Genomic DNA, 16,871 nt, shown 5'->3' with positions numbered 1-16,871 from the left:
TGGTTTTTGGACCCATCCCGAGTCCTGTCATGGACAGAATCTAGTTTTATATTGATTTTTGGATCATTGGATCCATACCAGGAACCGATCATTATGAGTTTGGACCAGGAGTATCCGATTCAAAATCTATTTTAACTAGATTTGGATCTAGATTGGATCAAATGAGATCCAAAATGGGGCCTATTTATTATTTATATCTGAATCGGTTTTGTGATCGATACAACACTTTTTGAGATAAGTTTAGAGCTATTTTTGACCAATTCTTATCAATTTTTCACCGGTTTTGAAAAGTAAAGACCCTGTTTTCATGAATCCATGAAAGGACAAAGATTTTCTCATTCGGTTATAGGGTTATATGAGCTTTTGTTCATGTTTTATACCAATTTATTAATTTTAAAATTGGTTTAGACCCTTACATAACCAGTTCATGGTCGTTTCAGACCGGTTTGGGGTACTTTCAGACCGATTCTAGCTTGAGAACCCTGGGTTTTACCTATAAGAGTATGTTTTTGTTATGTTTCATACTTTATAAGTGTTTATTGTTAAGGAAGCATACTTTATGCATGTTTAATATGTGTTTTATGTTGTTTAAGTTATGCATAATGTTTTTAAGCATGAATTATAACTAAATTCATGACATTGTTAATGTGTTATCATCAAAATTAGTTTATACATATAAGTTGAAGCATGAACTTATATTTTGACGATATAATACATATTTTGTTATGAATATACATACATTAACATGTGTGCATATGAATACTCTATAATACGAATATGATTTCGGTAAAAGATCTTGATTGACTGACTCATGCAATCACGAAGTGATCTAAGTTATGTTGATTGAGGATTCTTTGAACCGTGTTAAGATTCAGTATTATGATTATGTGTGACTTTATGAAATAATGATTCTACCCAAAGGTAGGTCATTGTGTTTCAAATTCACACAGGGTGTAAAAAAGTAGATATGTACACCAACCCATGAAGCATGCTTGTACCTAGCTAAAAGTACATTATTGAATTGCCTCTGGTTACATGATCTGTTAGTTTCATCAATTGTGAGTGGCTCTGGTAGGTCATGATCTGCTAGTTTTCACAATTGTGAGTGGCTCAGAATATTCGATGTGTCATCTCTCACTGCAGGACAGTGAAGGCATTTTTAAAATTCATTGGGACAGAAATTATTGATTTTATATGAGATTTTATCTCAGGCCATATGGATTAGAAGCTTCATTATAAATCTTTGTATAATGAAAGCCCACTAAAGATCTTATGTGATAATAAAGCTATCATATCCTTCTTGAATAACAATAAGAGCTCAACCTTGTATCAACACATGAAGTTAACGTACTTTATTGTTAAAGAAAGAACTAAAAATCATCTAGTATGTATTAATATAATTGGTACGAAAGAAATGACTGCGGATCTTCTTACTAAAAGGCTATCAACGATATTGTATTCCCAATATGTAAAGGGGATGAGTCAGTTTGTTTCCTTCTGATGTATGACAATACATTATGGTTATATATGATTACATTTATGAAAATAAATTAATTCTCTATAACTTCATGTATTATTGATTTTGCATAAAGGATCTCTCATTTGGTTAGAGAGAATAACAATATTAAAAGAACCAATAGAATGGTTTAGAGACCAACTGATTCATAAAGGTAATCTTAACATGCTAAAACACTGACAATGAATTATATTGTAGTACATGAAAATATGACATTTCATAAAGAGGTGATCATCTTTATGACTCATATTATTCATTTTTGTAATACATGATAGCATGTGAACCCACATAAAAAATTAAGTCAAGATAACAGTATAAACCTCAATTTGGTACCTTTTAGTGTTAATGGGGAAAGTGAAATGATGTTAGACATTTGGGTTAGGGTCCAACCTATAGTGTGACCCAGTTTGACACTAATGAGATAATTAGTGAGCAATTATTGTGTTTTAGTGGGGTAGAGATTACGTGAATGTGAAGGGGTTCACATTCTGTAACCCCCCCTATCCTCCACTATAATCCTCGTAATTCTCATTTGGGTTCAGGGTCCTGCTCACCATTGACTTGAAGTCCTGGGTTCATCGTGGACATTGATAGGCTAAAAAAAATGCCGAACACCCGCACATCGCATCGACCATGGCGTCTACCTTTCAAGATCCTGTTGTTCCTCTCCTCCCAAACTTGCCACCACGCAGCACAAATCCACCGTCTTGAAATCTACAGCCATCTCTTTGAGTGCTGAATTTCATGTGGGCCGAGGAGCAGCACTCTGAAGTCGATATCTTTAGTGTTGTTGAATATAATGCCTGGCCATACTTAAGAGATGATTTGCTGAAAATAATGGCATTGCCATTAACATATAGATGGGTTCTTCCATACTACAGTGGCATAGGAGGCAATGATTTGCAAGGTGTTGTCCCAGCTTTTGTAGGCAATCTTGGGTGTTGATGTTGCCCATGAGCAGCAACCAGGCAAAAAAACATGGACTTAGGAGAGTGTCCGTTCGACCAGTAGACCTTTGGAGGAAGCCAGTCAATACCGGCCTCAAAGCTTGTCAGGTAAGCCAACGGCACGGTGAAATTTCTGTCCAGGTCCACGTGATGCCCCTGTAGAAAAGTTACCTTGCCTCTTTAGGAAATCTAAGGAAAGTTACCAGAGTCTATTTACTGTATACGTAGGATTTAATTTTCTTAATCATTTTTCAGGTCAAGAGGCAATCATTACGTTATCTTTTCCATCCAAGCTTTCAATTGTTTTGAACAATAGATGCATAAATCAAATCATACATTCATTGCATGCCTTATCATACAGCCCCCTCATGAAAATAACCCAATGATTGTTGACTACATACCAAAGGTAATTTTGCTGATTCTGTGTTGAATCAGCTCCATCCAAGTCAAAGCAAACATGAGTTTCACTTCTCCCGATTTATGAATATTTGTTTTCCTCCGAACTACTCATTTAAAAGGCCGCCACCAATCTTCATTTTAATTTATTTACGTTTATAAAGCAAGCCAAGTCATCTTCTTTAGAGATGGATCATGACGTTGTACTCAGTATTTCAACATACCATTCAGTCATTCACAAGAAAAGGAAGTGCAATTAGAAAGAGTAATGACAGCCAACGCTTCATGAACAAGCTGGAAACCCAGAAAAGGTTTTCCCAAAAAAAAAAATGAAAAGGTGGGTAAAGTTAAAACTGCACCTTCGTGCACAGCTCTCCAAAGAAAAAGACAGGTCAAAAACTCTTTTTACTTTTGCTGAGAACCCACATGCCCTGCGTTAAAAAGGAATGTCCAACTTGTGTGACCCACATGGCCTACTTACTACAAGTATACCCTCACCCACCAGTGTCCCTCTTTAACCTCTGTTAATAGTGTTCGAATTTAAGGCCCTCTCTCTCTATATATATAGAGAGAGAAATGGGTAGGTGCAAAATTGATAAATGCTAAATGGGTTTTTAGGACCATCCTCTGTTTTTCTCGCAATTCTGACCCTATAAATGTGTTGGGCATGGCCGATTTATGAGGAATTCACACCTGGATTATGCATTTTGGATGAAAAAAAATGATATTTGGAGTTTAAAAAATTTACAAAGATTTTGGACCATTGAATTTCCAAACCTTATAAAATCCCACCCATGTGTCAGAATCGAACACTTCAAGAGCTGATCTCTACATAGATCACATCTGTACGGTCAAAAATTAAAAATAAAATGAAAAAACCTTAAAAAAATTAGCACCTATCATTTCACACCTACCCATATATATATATATATATATATATATATGTGTGTGTGTGTGTGTCAATGGGTCGGGTTTGGTTCAGACCTAAGTGAAACCGGACCGGGCTCCGATTTTTGGGTATGGTATCGAGTTAGGACTGAAGTCTAATCGGACATAACATAAGAGAAATCATACCAGACTCGATAACAACTACATGAACCAGACTCAGACCCAGACCAAAACCATACCCAATAAAATAATATTTTTTTATCATTTTTACATCAAAAAATTATGGGTCTTAATCATAACTCGGCTCGGGCCCTGGTCTAGTATAAAATTTCACAAACTATACCTGGCTCCATGTATTAATCAGATCTTTGGGTTCAGACCTGGGTCGTAATCGGGTTTTCTTATTTATCACCATACCAGAACCCTATAAGGTTTGGTTCGGGTCGGGTTTGAGTAAACACGACCTGTTGATATATATATATATATATATATATATATATATATATATATATATATATATATATATATATATATATATATATATATAGTAATGCATTTCTTAGGCCCCTTTTTCATTAGGTCTTGTTAGGCCCCATAAAAAATCATAGTTTTAAGTTTTTTTTTTCACATCTAACACCGTAGATGTGATCTATAGGTTTTTTTTAGTGGGAACCGGCTTTTGGATTGCCAAAATCTGACCTGTATACCAGCTTTTTTAGGTCATCCAAAATCAATGGCTATGAAGATACCAATTTTTTGGCTCAGAAAAACTTTTTTTTGTCGAAAAACATAATCCAAGAGTAGATTCCCACTAAATCGATCATGCTAAACACATCTAACAGTTCAAATCTATCATAAAACACTTAAAACCTATGGGACAGAATGAGAAAAGGGGTCTAATATGTTCAGGTCTTATATATATAGTCATGATGCCTTATCGTCCAATTTAACTGAAGATTATGGGTGCAAAGTGTATCAACTCAATTTAACCTCAAGAATACATTCAAGACAAGTAAGATTTTATAGTCATTATTGTTGAGTCGTGGCTCGAAGAACTTTAGTGCCACATATGAAGACTCTTTCTAAAAGAATAACGATAGATGAGGAAACCTGCTTAGACTCACGCAATTTTTGTGAGTGCAAGGTTTATCATATTAAAACATTTGTGAGTGTTATCCAATATACTGTGATTACAAAAAATTGATAAACACTCCCACAAATAGGGATAAGGTGAGATCACTTTACAGAATAACAAATGACTACATTAGAGGAGACAGTTTAGGGATTGTTGTTACATTAGAGGAATCATCCAACTTGATGTGAGGAGCCATCCTACATTAGAGGTATCAGCCAACTGCATTAAAGGAACTGTGAGTTGATAACTTTGGTAATTCCAGCTACATCAGAGGAACCGTGTGACGATAATTATGGTAACTCCATGTTTTAACCGGGAGGCTTATCACTTGAAATTATCAGTTTTGGTATGCTTATCTTATCACACCCCTGCAAGCTCAAAGAGGGCACCCGCCCATTGAGCTTGTGACGAAGATTGACAAAATGCACAAACAAGAGCAGTTTGGTGAGACCACCCGCGAGCTGGTCATGAGAGAAAATGAACTAGACTTGAAGGTGGCCCTTTTGAATGTGCTCACGAATAAAGTGAAAGTCAATTTCAACGTGCTTGGTCCGAGTATGAAAAATAGGATTGACAACAAGGTAGAGAGCCCTGATATTATCGCACCATAACATAAGGGGTGCATGAGGAGGAAACCCAAGTTCACAGGGGAGAGAGTGTAACCAAAGTAGATCAGAGGCAGTGCAGGCGAGTGATTTATATTCAACCTCGGTACTAGAGCGAGCCACGATCTTTTGCTTGCGGGACGACCAAGAAATGACATTATGGCTAAGAAAAACAATAAAGCCGGTAGTAGATTTTCGATCATCGAGACAACCCGCATCTAAGTAGGCACTAAGCTGAAGAGAGGAGGAAGATTAAAGGAGAAGGCCATGATGCAAAGTCTCCTTTAAGTAACATAAAATTTGTTTGACAGCAATCCAGTGAGCATCAGTTGATTGATACATATATTGACAAACCTTGTTGACAACAAAGATGATGTTAGGACGAGTAAGAGAGAGATAGTGCAGGCCACCAACAATGTTGTGATAGAGTGTAGGATCTGGGAACAACGGAGAGCCATCTTTGGATTACTTGGAGGAGGAGCCCATAGGAGTAGAAACGGGTTTGGCATTAGCCAGGTAGGCTCGCTGAAGTAGAGTGAGAGTGTAGAGCCTTTGAGAGAGAGTTACGCCAGCAGAGGAATATAATACTTTGATACCAAGAAAATAACTAAGGTGCCCAACATCCTTAATATAGAAGGCCACACCAATATGAGAAATAAGGTGAGGGATCTCTTATGAGGAGTTGCTGATGATTATGATGTCGTCCACATAAAATAAAATATAGATAATAAGACTACCCTGTTGAAAAATAGAAAGAGAAGCATCTGATTGAGAAATAACAAAGCCATGCGAGACCAAGTAGGAGCTTAGGTGTTGGTACCATGCTCGCAAAGCCTGCTTGAGACCATAGATAGCTCAATCAAGCTTACAAACATGATGAGAAAATTGAGAATGCACAAAACTAGGAGGTTGGCTCATATAAATGTCTTCATCCAAGAAGTCATTAAGGAAGGCATTGTTGAAATCGAGTTGATGAATATGCCACTTGAATGAGACCATAAGAGACAAAACCACATGAATGGTGGTTGAGTTAACAATGGGACTGTAGGTCTAAAAAAAATCAAGCTCTTCTTTCTGATGAAAACCTTTGGCCACAAGATGAGCCTTATAACTGACAATAGAATCATCTGCATGTCGTTTGATGCAGTACACCCATTTAAAACCGACAACATTGAACTATGATTGTGGAGGAACGAGATGACAAGTGTGATTTTGCAAGAGAGCATTATATTCATCTTCTATGGCAGAGCACCAATGTGGATGCTTGATGGCTTGCTTGTAGGTGGTGGGCTCAGGTTCGAGAAGCTGAGCATTAAAAGCAGTGTAAGCAATAGGGTATAGAGACGCAGAGAGATATTTGGGTTTAAGTGAGCCTGTCATGGAACAAGTTATCATCTGATGAATGTGATCAGGAGGACATGTTATAGGTTGGATCGAGATAGATGGGATGGATGCATAAGAGGGCACCAATGAGCCAGAAGAGACAAAAATGGCTAAAGGAGAATAGGGTGAACAAGGCATAATGGGATCGGGGGCAGAAGACGTTGGGGAGGAGGGGGGATCAGGCGGGTCAGGCACAGGGTCGGTAGTGAGTGATGGGATGATAGCATCAGAGGAGGGTGAGGGTTGACTAAAAACATCTTGGGAGAAACACCCCATTGCACAAGATCGGGCTCAAAGACAGGAGAGGAAACACCAAGTGGAGCAGAGAGAGGCTCGTCAAAGATCATATGACGAGTGACATAGGTGTGAGAGGTTGGAGGATGAAAGCAAATATAACCCTTATGATGAGAAGGGTAACCGAGAAAGATACAAGATTTGGTTTTCGGTTGAAAGTTGGTGGAGTTTTAGGGGGTCACAAGTGGGTAGCAAACACATCTAAATACATGAAGATGATGATAGACAAGGGTTGGTTGTGGAGAAGTTTGTAAGGGGTTTTACGGTTAAGGACTAGTGTAGGTAAATAGTTGATAAGATAGATCACAGTTCAAAAAGCATCAACCCAAAAGTCGTAGGGTAAGAAAGCGCCACCTAAGAGATTGAGACCCGTTTTCACAACATGCTTGTACTTCTACTCAACCAACCCATTTTGTTCGGGTGTGAGGGGGCAGAAGAAGCGATGAAAAATACTATTGCTTTGAAAATAAGTCTTGAACTCATCACTTGTGAACTCACCACCATTATCAGATTGAAAAGATTTAATGTGAAACCCAACTTGACTTTCCACAGTAGATTTGAAACCTTTAAAGCAGTTAAACACTTGAGATTTGGTTTTCAAAAGAAAGAGCTATGAAAATGACTAAAATCATCCACGAGTAAAAGGTAGAAACAAAAGCCTTCACGAGAGATAACAGGAGCAAAGCCTCAGACCAATGCATGCAAAAGTTCAAGGGGTTGTGAGCTATATGATAAGGAACATCCAAATAAAAGTTTTCTGGCTTTTCCAACAAGACAGTGTTCATAAACCGTGGTACTCTTACAATTATTAAAAAAAATAGCATTATTAGTTTTAAGGGAAAAAATGATCTTTTTATTTGCGTGCCCGAGATGTTGATGCCAAAGATCAAACATAGCTAGAAGTCTTGCATAGGCTGCCACATTGAGGTGCCACTCACCTTAATTGGGTAGAGTCTTGTGGTGGTTTTTGGTCCCTGAAGAGGAATCTTGCCTGTTTGCCAATCCTTAACAAAAAATTCAAATGGAGTTAATTCAAAGATACAATCATTATCCTCCATGAATTTGCCCACAGTCAATAAATTTTTGGCAATGTCAAGCACGTGAAGGACATTTTTTAAATTAAACAAAGAGCCTTTAGAAGATAAAATTAAATCACCAACATGAGAAATGGGTAACATCTTACCATTCTTGATCATAATAGAGTTGTTGCCCTAATAGGGGGATTTGTTTGCAAACTATTGGTCATCCATGGTCAGATGATTGGTGGCACTAGTGTCAAGGTACCAATGGTCATCAGTCGACGATTGTAGTGACATATCAGAAAAAGCTTTGGGAATATCCCAACAGTTTTTCGCAACATGACCTTGTTTGCCATAGTACTGACAGATGACAGGACCTCGTTGATTGTTGGGATCGTTGGAAGGTGGATTAAAGTTTCTTGAGGGACCCCTGCCTTAACCATGGTCTTGATTCCAACGAATCCTATAGGGACCAGGTCCGTGACCTCTTCCCCAAGAGGTCGTAAAGGCACCTTGAGATGATTTTTGGTTTTCTACCTGTTTGGGATGAAGCATGGTGACTCTCCTTTCCTGATTGATCAGGAGATCATATAAATAAGCAAATGTGTGACGAATGGCTCCAGTGGCAATTAAGGTAACAAAGCTCTCATATTCGATGGAAAGACCATTAAGAGAGATTTGCACGAGATCGATGTTGTCAACAGGACTATTTGCAGCAGTAAGAAAATCAACCAAAAAATTAATTTTATTTAGATAGGTGTCCATGTCTATACTTTCTTTTTTAATGAAGGTAAGATCCATCTTCAAGAGCATGATCCTCAGTGGCGATTGAGAACCATGAGACTTCTCTAGCACGACCCAGGCTGACCCAGGCTTCTCGTGCAATTTTGGTTTTCATAATTTCGCTAAGCATTGACTCAGATACTTTAGCTTTGATCCAACTTAAGGCAAGTTGGCCGGACTTGCGCCAGATGTAAAACTCGGGATTTGCTTTTTATTTCTTGCCTTCTGAGAAGACAAACTTGGGATGTTCAGGAGAGGAGCCATCTACAAATCTGAGAAGATCTTGACTCATCATGACTGACTCTAGTTGAGATATCCAGATATGGTAGTTTTCTCTGTTCAACTTGATTGATATGAGACTTGTGACGACATTCCACTAGGTTGCGGCAATACTAAAAGCCATTGAAACGCTCAGGAGAGCTTCCTGCTCTAATACCATGAAAGAATAGCCATAGATGAGAAAACCTGCTTAGACTCACATGATTTTCGTGAGTGCAGTGCTTATCATATTAAAACATTTGTGAGTATTATCCAATATACAATGGTTATAGAAAATCGATAATCACTCCTCCAAACAGGGATAAGGTGAGATCACTTTAGAGGATAACAAATGACTACATTAGAGGAGACAGTTTAGGGATTGCTGCTATATTAGAGGAACCGACCAGCTTGATGTGAGGAGCTATCCTACATTAAAGGTACCAGCCAACTATATTAGAGGAACCGTGAGTCGATAACTTTAGTAACTCAGAACCGTGTGATGATAATTATGGTAACTCTAGGTTTCAACCTGGAGGCTTATCACTTGAAATTATCAGTTTTGGTATGCTTATCATATCACTTTTTTCATATGGTCTTTTGATAACTTATCACGGGCTTGAAAAAGGAATTATATTGAAAATTTCTTAGCATTGAAAGAAAAAGAGAGATTCTTCCTTTTAAAAATGTGTAAGCATTAAACGAAGAGAGGGGGAGATGAGTCCTAAAAGGATAGTAAGTGGGTTTCTCTTGAGTTTGAGAGAGAAAGAGAGAGAGAGAGAGCTTTCTTGGTATTGAGAGAGGTTCTCTCTTAGGTTTGAGAGAGACTGCATCTCTTGGATATAAATCCAACAAGGCGGGCATGACGGATCGATAGTTCGATAATATGCATTGGTGTGACTTCAGATGATTGAAGACGATCGAGGTGGAGCACAGTTGGTGGTCTATATATTTTGTTTTGGCTCTCCCTCTTATGTTTACATGGTTATTGGTCTCTTTTAAATAATAAAAATTCTCAAAACTCTGTAGATGTAGACATATTGGTGAACTATGTAAATCTTTATGTTCCTGTGCATGGTTTGTTCCTTTGATGGTCTTATTGTGTTTATGTGAGTTTTTTATTTACATCAACACCAGATTTTATCTAAGTTCAACATCTAGCATGATCCTGAGCATGGGTCCAAAACTACAAAAGTTATGACGCAAGAGAGCTTAAAAAGCCAAGGCTATGCCAAAAGGTGGCCTTTCTCGGATCACTTCACCAGAGAAACATTGGAAAATATTTTCTTAAATGAAATTATTTGACAGAGAAGCGGAACTACCTGTTGAATGATCACAGAGAAAAATGTTGTTCAGCAAAACATATTAAAAAAGGATGACTAATGAGTGAAAGAAAAAGTCACGATGAGAAATTGCATAAGACTAGTATAACAAACCAAATGAATCGAACTTTAGATGTTCAGGCGCAGCCCTGCTTTTTGTGGTGAGTCATAGTGAGCTTGCGATCATGACGAGATCAATGTAAATGAGCCAAGGAGAAGCAGTGTCGTATCATAACCAACACCTTTTTGTTCTTTATTTTTTGAAGAAACCAAGAACTTTTATGTTCATTAATCCTGCATCTATAGAGAATGAAGAATCTCTCTCTCATGAGATTGTCATTCGTCAAGTTCGCAGTTTTTTCAAGAGCTTCAAAATTTAACAGTTTACAATAGACTAAAATTTTATAGTTCAAAAAGTTATACTTTTATGTCAACACAATTTGCATGCATGATTTTGGCACAAGATGTAGTCGGCTGTACAATTTACAAAATAAATAGATAAAAGTTAAGCATCTAACTGTAAACTATATACAAACTTTTGACTGCTGAAACAACTACCAAAGCTCTTTCAAACGGTGAAAAAGATATGACGACACATAAGTATAAAATACGCTAAAAAAACAGGGGTTTGCATCGGTCAAACTCACAGGGTTGAACGACAAAATCAGTGTCTAAAGAGTTGTTTGAGGACACGTTTTGAAACGGGAAAATGCTAAGAAAAAACCAAGTTGAAAAGAAAAAGTGGCAACTTTTCTAATTGTTTCAAACATTAAAAAAATTGAAAAGAGAAATTTTCTATTTTACCATGATTTTGACAGAAAAAAATTCTCCAACGGAAGAGATTTTCCTATAAAAAAAATTTAGTTTTGAAAGAAGCCATCACCCTACCAAAACATTCCAACAATTTTCAAAACCCCTTTTTTCTCATGTCACACAAAAACAAGAGAAAATTTTCATAAAAAAGAGTTTTCCTGAGATTAGAATTTCCAAAATTTCTTTTCCTATGATATTTTTTCCTGCTTCCCAACGAAGCCTGGGCGATAACCATCCAAAAGTCACCTAGAAATGAAACCAAAATGCATACCCCCATTACACTCTCATAAGGTAAAGATTAAAAAACAAATAAGAACCAGAAAAAACCACAACGTGAAAATATCAATCAAACATAATAAACTGAAAAGACAGTACAAGCAGAGTAAGCTCCGGCAGAACAAAGATATCAGTAAAATCGGATTATGAAAGAAGTTAAAAGTTAAAACGACATAACACAATAACATTTTCTATACAAAATTGGGGCGGTTTTCACTTTTCACCATCGTCATCCACCAGACATTCCCATCATCATCACCACCCACCACCATGTTCACATCCTTCTACACTTCCGTTTTCCCACAGTAAAACAGTAAAAAGTAAAAAGCAAACATATAAGCCGCAGAGATTGTGAGAATTGAGATGGAAAGGCCCACCAAGAGAATGAAATACAAACAGAGCCCAAAGAATTCCGGCGAGCCGAGCAAAAAAAGAAATTAGAGAGAGAGCATCAGTAGAGTGGGGATCTCTGAGGGACGCCCTTCCTGCGATTATTCATCATGGAGGCGACCATCTCCGTCGAGGGGGAGCACGTCCGGAAGGGCCGTGAGACGGAGACGCTGCTCCTCTTCCTCCTCACGAGCTCCGGCTCGGTGGAGGCGAAGGCCGGCGGCATCTGGAAGGAGACCGGCGTGTCGAGGACGGAGTCCGGCGTCATCTGGCCGTCGTCTAGGTCGTCTCCTTCCCCTCTGAACCCTTCCTGCAAGGGCAGGTAATTGCAGTCGTAGAGATACTTCTCCAAGGACCCCTCACTTCTCAGTAGATGGTGCACCTAATTTCCCCAAAAAAATGAGACACCCACGAACCAAAATCGACTAATTAGTCGATTTAAGAACTCCCCACAATTCAAAATCGACTAATTAACAAATAAAAATTTATGAAAAAACTGGAAAAGAGATACCTTGCATGCTAGAGAGCAGAACAGGAATGGCTCTTGGAGGCTCCGATCGCACGTACTACAGATGTTGCCGGAGCCCCTGAACGGTCGAGATTGAGGCCGCTGTGTCAAGAACACCACCTTGGCGCTATTGGTGGTATAAGCCTACACAATCGACGAAATTTTAGAAAGTGTAGTTAGAGACAAGAATTTCGGTGGAAAACAGAAAAAAAAAACCATCAAGTAGACAGAATTACATCACAAGAAGCGTCACTTTCAAACAAAGTAATGATTTTCGCAAGGAGCCAACCTGAACATAAGCGCAATCTATGAGCTTCTCCAGGTCGTCTACTCGAATAACGTCGTGATAAACGTATCTCCGAACCTATTGAAGAAAAAAAAAAAAAGGTGTCGAATAAAATAATCAGAATTTAACTAAAATTTTCCACAAAAAGACACGGTGGTAGTTGACTAGATTCAGAAAATAGAATTGAGAGGGAGAAAAAACCTGAAGGAGGCGATGGCATCGGTGAAGAGAAAGGCAATGAGGGCAAATGCTGGTGCAGCAATCCAAGCAGAAGATGTTCTTCTCGTTCTTCTTAGCGGCATCGTGAAGAGGGCAAGGGATGAAGAATTTCTCAGAGAGGAGATTGTCCAACCACAGAGGATTGGAAGATGAATTCTCGGAAGCATAGCCCACCTGCTAAAATAAACGCAAAAAGATTGAGTCACAAATCAAAATCACAATGATCCCTTCAAGGTTTTCTTCTTTCCTTCTCTCTTTAGAGGAAAACAAAAAGAAACCAGAACCCACCATTGTCTTCTTTAGGGAATCAGAGTGCAGTAGTATAAGAAATTCTCATGAATTCCCTTATTAATACGAGCCTAAAACTGGGATGGTCTCCTGTGGGGAATCAATGAAAACGAAATAGCAGGAAGGAGAAAGCAAAGTGGGGGAAAGAGGAGATGTGTGGTGCAACAAAAAGGAAATTGTTGGTGTTGAAGCGCTCTCTCTCTCTCTCTGCCAGCTTCTCTGAAAAGAGAAGGGAGAAAAAGGAAAGGGGAGGCAGCTTTGTCTGAAAAGAGAGGCGGGATGGTGCTAATGCTTGCGATTGGGGAAACAGATATTTGCTTAAGAACGTTCGCATTCATTTAAGAAGGGCGAGAGAGAGAGGACTATCTTTTTCTTTACAGTTTCTCTCTCTCTAAAACCCTAAAACCCTAAAACCCTAACCACATGGGATCGGTGGCAGGCAAATCTCGTCTCTCCATAATTACCAAATAACCCTCAAATTTTTTTAGCGAAGAAAAAACTTGAGGCTTCAGCCAGCACATATAAGCCGTCCACCGCTTTCTAATTTTAAGCCAAGATCTTATACTTTGTTAAAGCCTTAAAGGGCAAGAATTTACCTATGTGATTAGTTATCATAACTTTAATACATGAGATTATGATTGTATGAAAAAGTTTCGCAGGTAGATTGAGTGAACCAACATCTATAACACGAGATTTTCCCACATGGCCATGCAATTCAGATTTCATCCCAACTTGGTCATACGGGGGATGATGGGCTCGCGGAAATATACGATGGTTGCTGTTCTCACGTTAAAGATGCCTTGTAGAAATTCGAAATAGTTAGGGCTAAATTTGGAAATTTTGACAAGATCCAACCCGAAACGCTGAACGTAGGACAAAATCCCCGGACGAATTTATGAAAAGGCCTTTTGCATATCTCCACAAAAAAAAAAAATGGCATGGATTTAAAGCCAACTTCTTCAGGACTCATCAGAGCATCGTGTTCGTAAATATCCAAGATGAACGGTCGATATCCGAGCGTTGGGTTGCCATCAGAAGGCGGGAAAACTAGGTTCTCGGGGTCACATCTGTCATTTCGAAAGGTCATTGTCATTATCATTCACTTATTTTGGATTTGAGGGATTTTGATAGATTTCCTGCTTTGACTCATTTTTCCTCTTTTTTTTTTTTTGTTATCAAAATTTTTGAAACGGATAATAGAGGTAGTTCGAGTCCGGATCGGGCGCAATCACGTGGCACAAAATTTGTGCATTAAGCATCTGACTGCCCTTCATCACAACTGACAAACTGTCCCCAAAGATGAATGGTGATCAGGTGCTTAATGCACACATATTTGTGCAATCATATTGCACCTGAGCTTTTCACGCAAAGAACCGGTCGACGGAGAACTCCGAGCCTACCAGAGGGGGGTAAGGACGAGGAAATGACATATGTGCCCCTGAACAAGACAAAACTATCCCTCGAAGTAGTCGTGCACCACCCCAACACAAACGATTACAAAAACCAACAAACCCGAGGAAAACCGGTTCGTCTTTATTTTCGAATTTTGAGGTCATTTGTGTCCTAAAAGTTATTAGAAAAATATAGATTTCGAAAAGAGGGCGTTTCGGTTTTCGAGCGGTCTGCTGATAAATAGTGGATTGGCGCGGAACTCTCTCTCTCTCTTAAAAAGCGAGAAAAAAGCGGTTATTTTCTGCTTTGACCAATCTTTTATTTTAAATTCCATGTCAGACACCACTTTTTATAAAATTCTTGATATAGTTGTTTTAAAGTGTTCAACAGTCTATTTTAGACTCATTCACTTTTGAATGTTACAAACTTATAAATAACCAAAATCTTCGCAATGCTAAATATTTCATACTAAAAAACTTACAAATAACCGAAATGTATTAGAGTTTTGACCTATCCAAAGTAGATCTAACCATATTTTCAGTTTTGACAGCACATATCCATATTTGGGGTCAAATCCATGATAAATCCATTATCCATCCAACTAAAGTACTTGAATGTTTTGAGAATGGGGATTATGCTTCTCTGATTTTCGTTAGGTCTGGTTAGGAACTTCCAAAAAACATACTTTTAAGTATTTTTTGCTCGATTTGAGCATTTAGATTTATTTATCATTGCTTATTTACATATAAAAAAGTCTTCTTTTAAATTAATTTGATAAAAAAGGTAAATATTTTGTTATCAAATTTTAATATAATATCAACCATTGATTTTTGTAGCATTTAAAATACACATGAGCATAAAAAATCTTAAGATCCATGTTTTTTTTAAAGGCAAGCGGGGGTTAAGAGCAAGGTTGTTAAATGCGATGAGGTGAAGCGAGGCGTACGTTGAGCCTGTGCTTCGCCTCTGAGGCGTACGCCTCAGGTAGTAAGGCGTACGCCTCTCACAACATAAGACTCTCAAGTATCCGTGGTATTATCTAAAATATCGTAAAAATATGTGGTATCACACTCAACGCCTCGGACTGGTTATCTTACTTCTCTTGGAGGGCTTCGTATGTGATCTTACTTCTTAAGTATCCGTGGTACTTTTTTTATATTTACTTTAAGCGCATCACAACAACGCCTCAGTACCTTGAGCGTGCGCCTCGCCTCAGAGGCGTACGCTTCAGGTATTGAAGCATACGTCTCTCACAACACTGGTTAGGACAACTCCTACCAGAAAACAGCTAACCCATGTGGCAGAGGGATTCGATCCTGTGCCTTCAAACCCCGCTTACCACATGGGATACCACTTAGGTGGTGCAAATACATGTTCTTTATTGAGTAAGCAATGATAAACACATCTAATAGCATAGATCAATCAAAAAATACTTAAATGTAAAAAATTTAGAAGATCCTAACGTGACCAGACAAAAAATCAAAGGACAGCACAATCCCCCTTCTCAAATATTTTTTACTCAAGTTAACTGGTTGGCTGAGAATAAAGTAAAAGGGTACTTTTGATCATTTTTAAGATTTAACTTTAGGTTAAATTTAGCCCTTATTTGACCATTGTCAGGCTGTCAGCAAAACAATTGGGCTGTATTAAGAATTTGAGAAAATTAGTATCCCAAATGAAATTTGAAGTAAACGGTTGAACTGTACCAGAAAATTCTTCAAAAAAGTGCCGGTTGTGTCTTCGTAGTTCGTACAAGGCTAGAAAATTTGAATTTTTTTTTTTTTTGGTATTCTGGGTCTGGGGACTTTGTGGATAGAAAACCCTAAAACCTAACCATGGTTAACGGCCTCGGCCAACCATTAACGAGAGAGAGAGAAATGAGAAGACAGCTCATGAGGTAGAGCGTAGCGTAGAGGGAGGGGGGAGCAGCCCAACCCAAACCCAATGGTCGCTGCATATTACCGATTGGCGCGCAATTACGTGCAAATTTGGGTGGGCATCAGCCAATGAGATTTGACCACGTAGCGTCCAAGGATAGAGCCGTTACTGCTTTTCCTGCTGACAGACCCTCACCTTTTCCTGTGACCGGAGATAGGCACAGGGGAAACTAGAATGTCGAAAATGCCCTTCTTCACACAAAAGGCGGTCTGAGG

General features: G+C 38.5%; 1 protein-coding gene across 1 annotated transcript; it reads right to left on the bottom strand.

Annotated features, from left to right (window-relative positions):
• Positions 1–11,814: 11,814 nt before the first annotated feature.
• On the bottom strand, positions 11,815–13,529 carry LOC149813832 (protein RGF1 INDUCIBLE TRANSCRIPTION FACTOR 1-like). The gene is made up of 5 exons (XM_089992203.1): positions 13,327–13,529; positions 13,021–13,212; positions 12,823–12,897; positions 12,537–12,677; positions 11,815–12,407 (listed from the first exon to the last, which is right to left on the bottom strand). Exons 1-5 carry the CDS (start codon positions 13,327–13,329, stop codon positions 12,087–12,089), a joined length of 732 nt encoding a protein of 243 aa, XP_089848329.1. The 5' UTR covers positions 13,330–13,529; the 3' UTR covers positions 11,815–12,086.
• Positions 13,530–16,871: the final 3,342 nt, after the last annotated feature.

Source organism: Nuphar pumila, chromosome 16 (genome assembly GCF_984573655.1).
Source record: "Nuphar pumila chromosome 16, dmNupPumi1.hap1.1, whole genome shotgun sequence".
NCBI lineage: Eukaryota > Viridiplantae > Streptophyta > Magnoliopsida > Nymphaeales > Nymphaeaceae > Nuphar > Nuphar pumila.
Note: the sequence above shows the minus strand (reverse complement) of the source record. Positions and strands in the feature narration are given on the sequence as shown.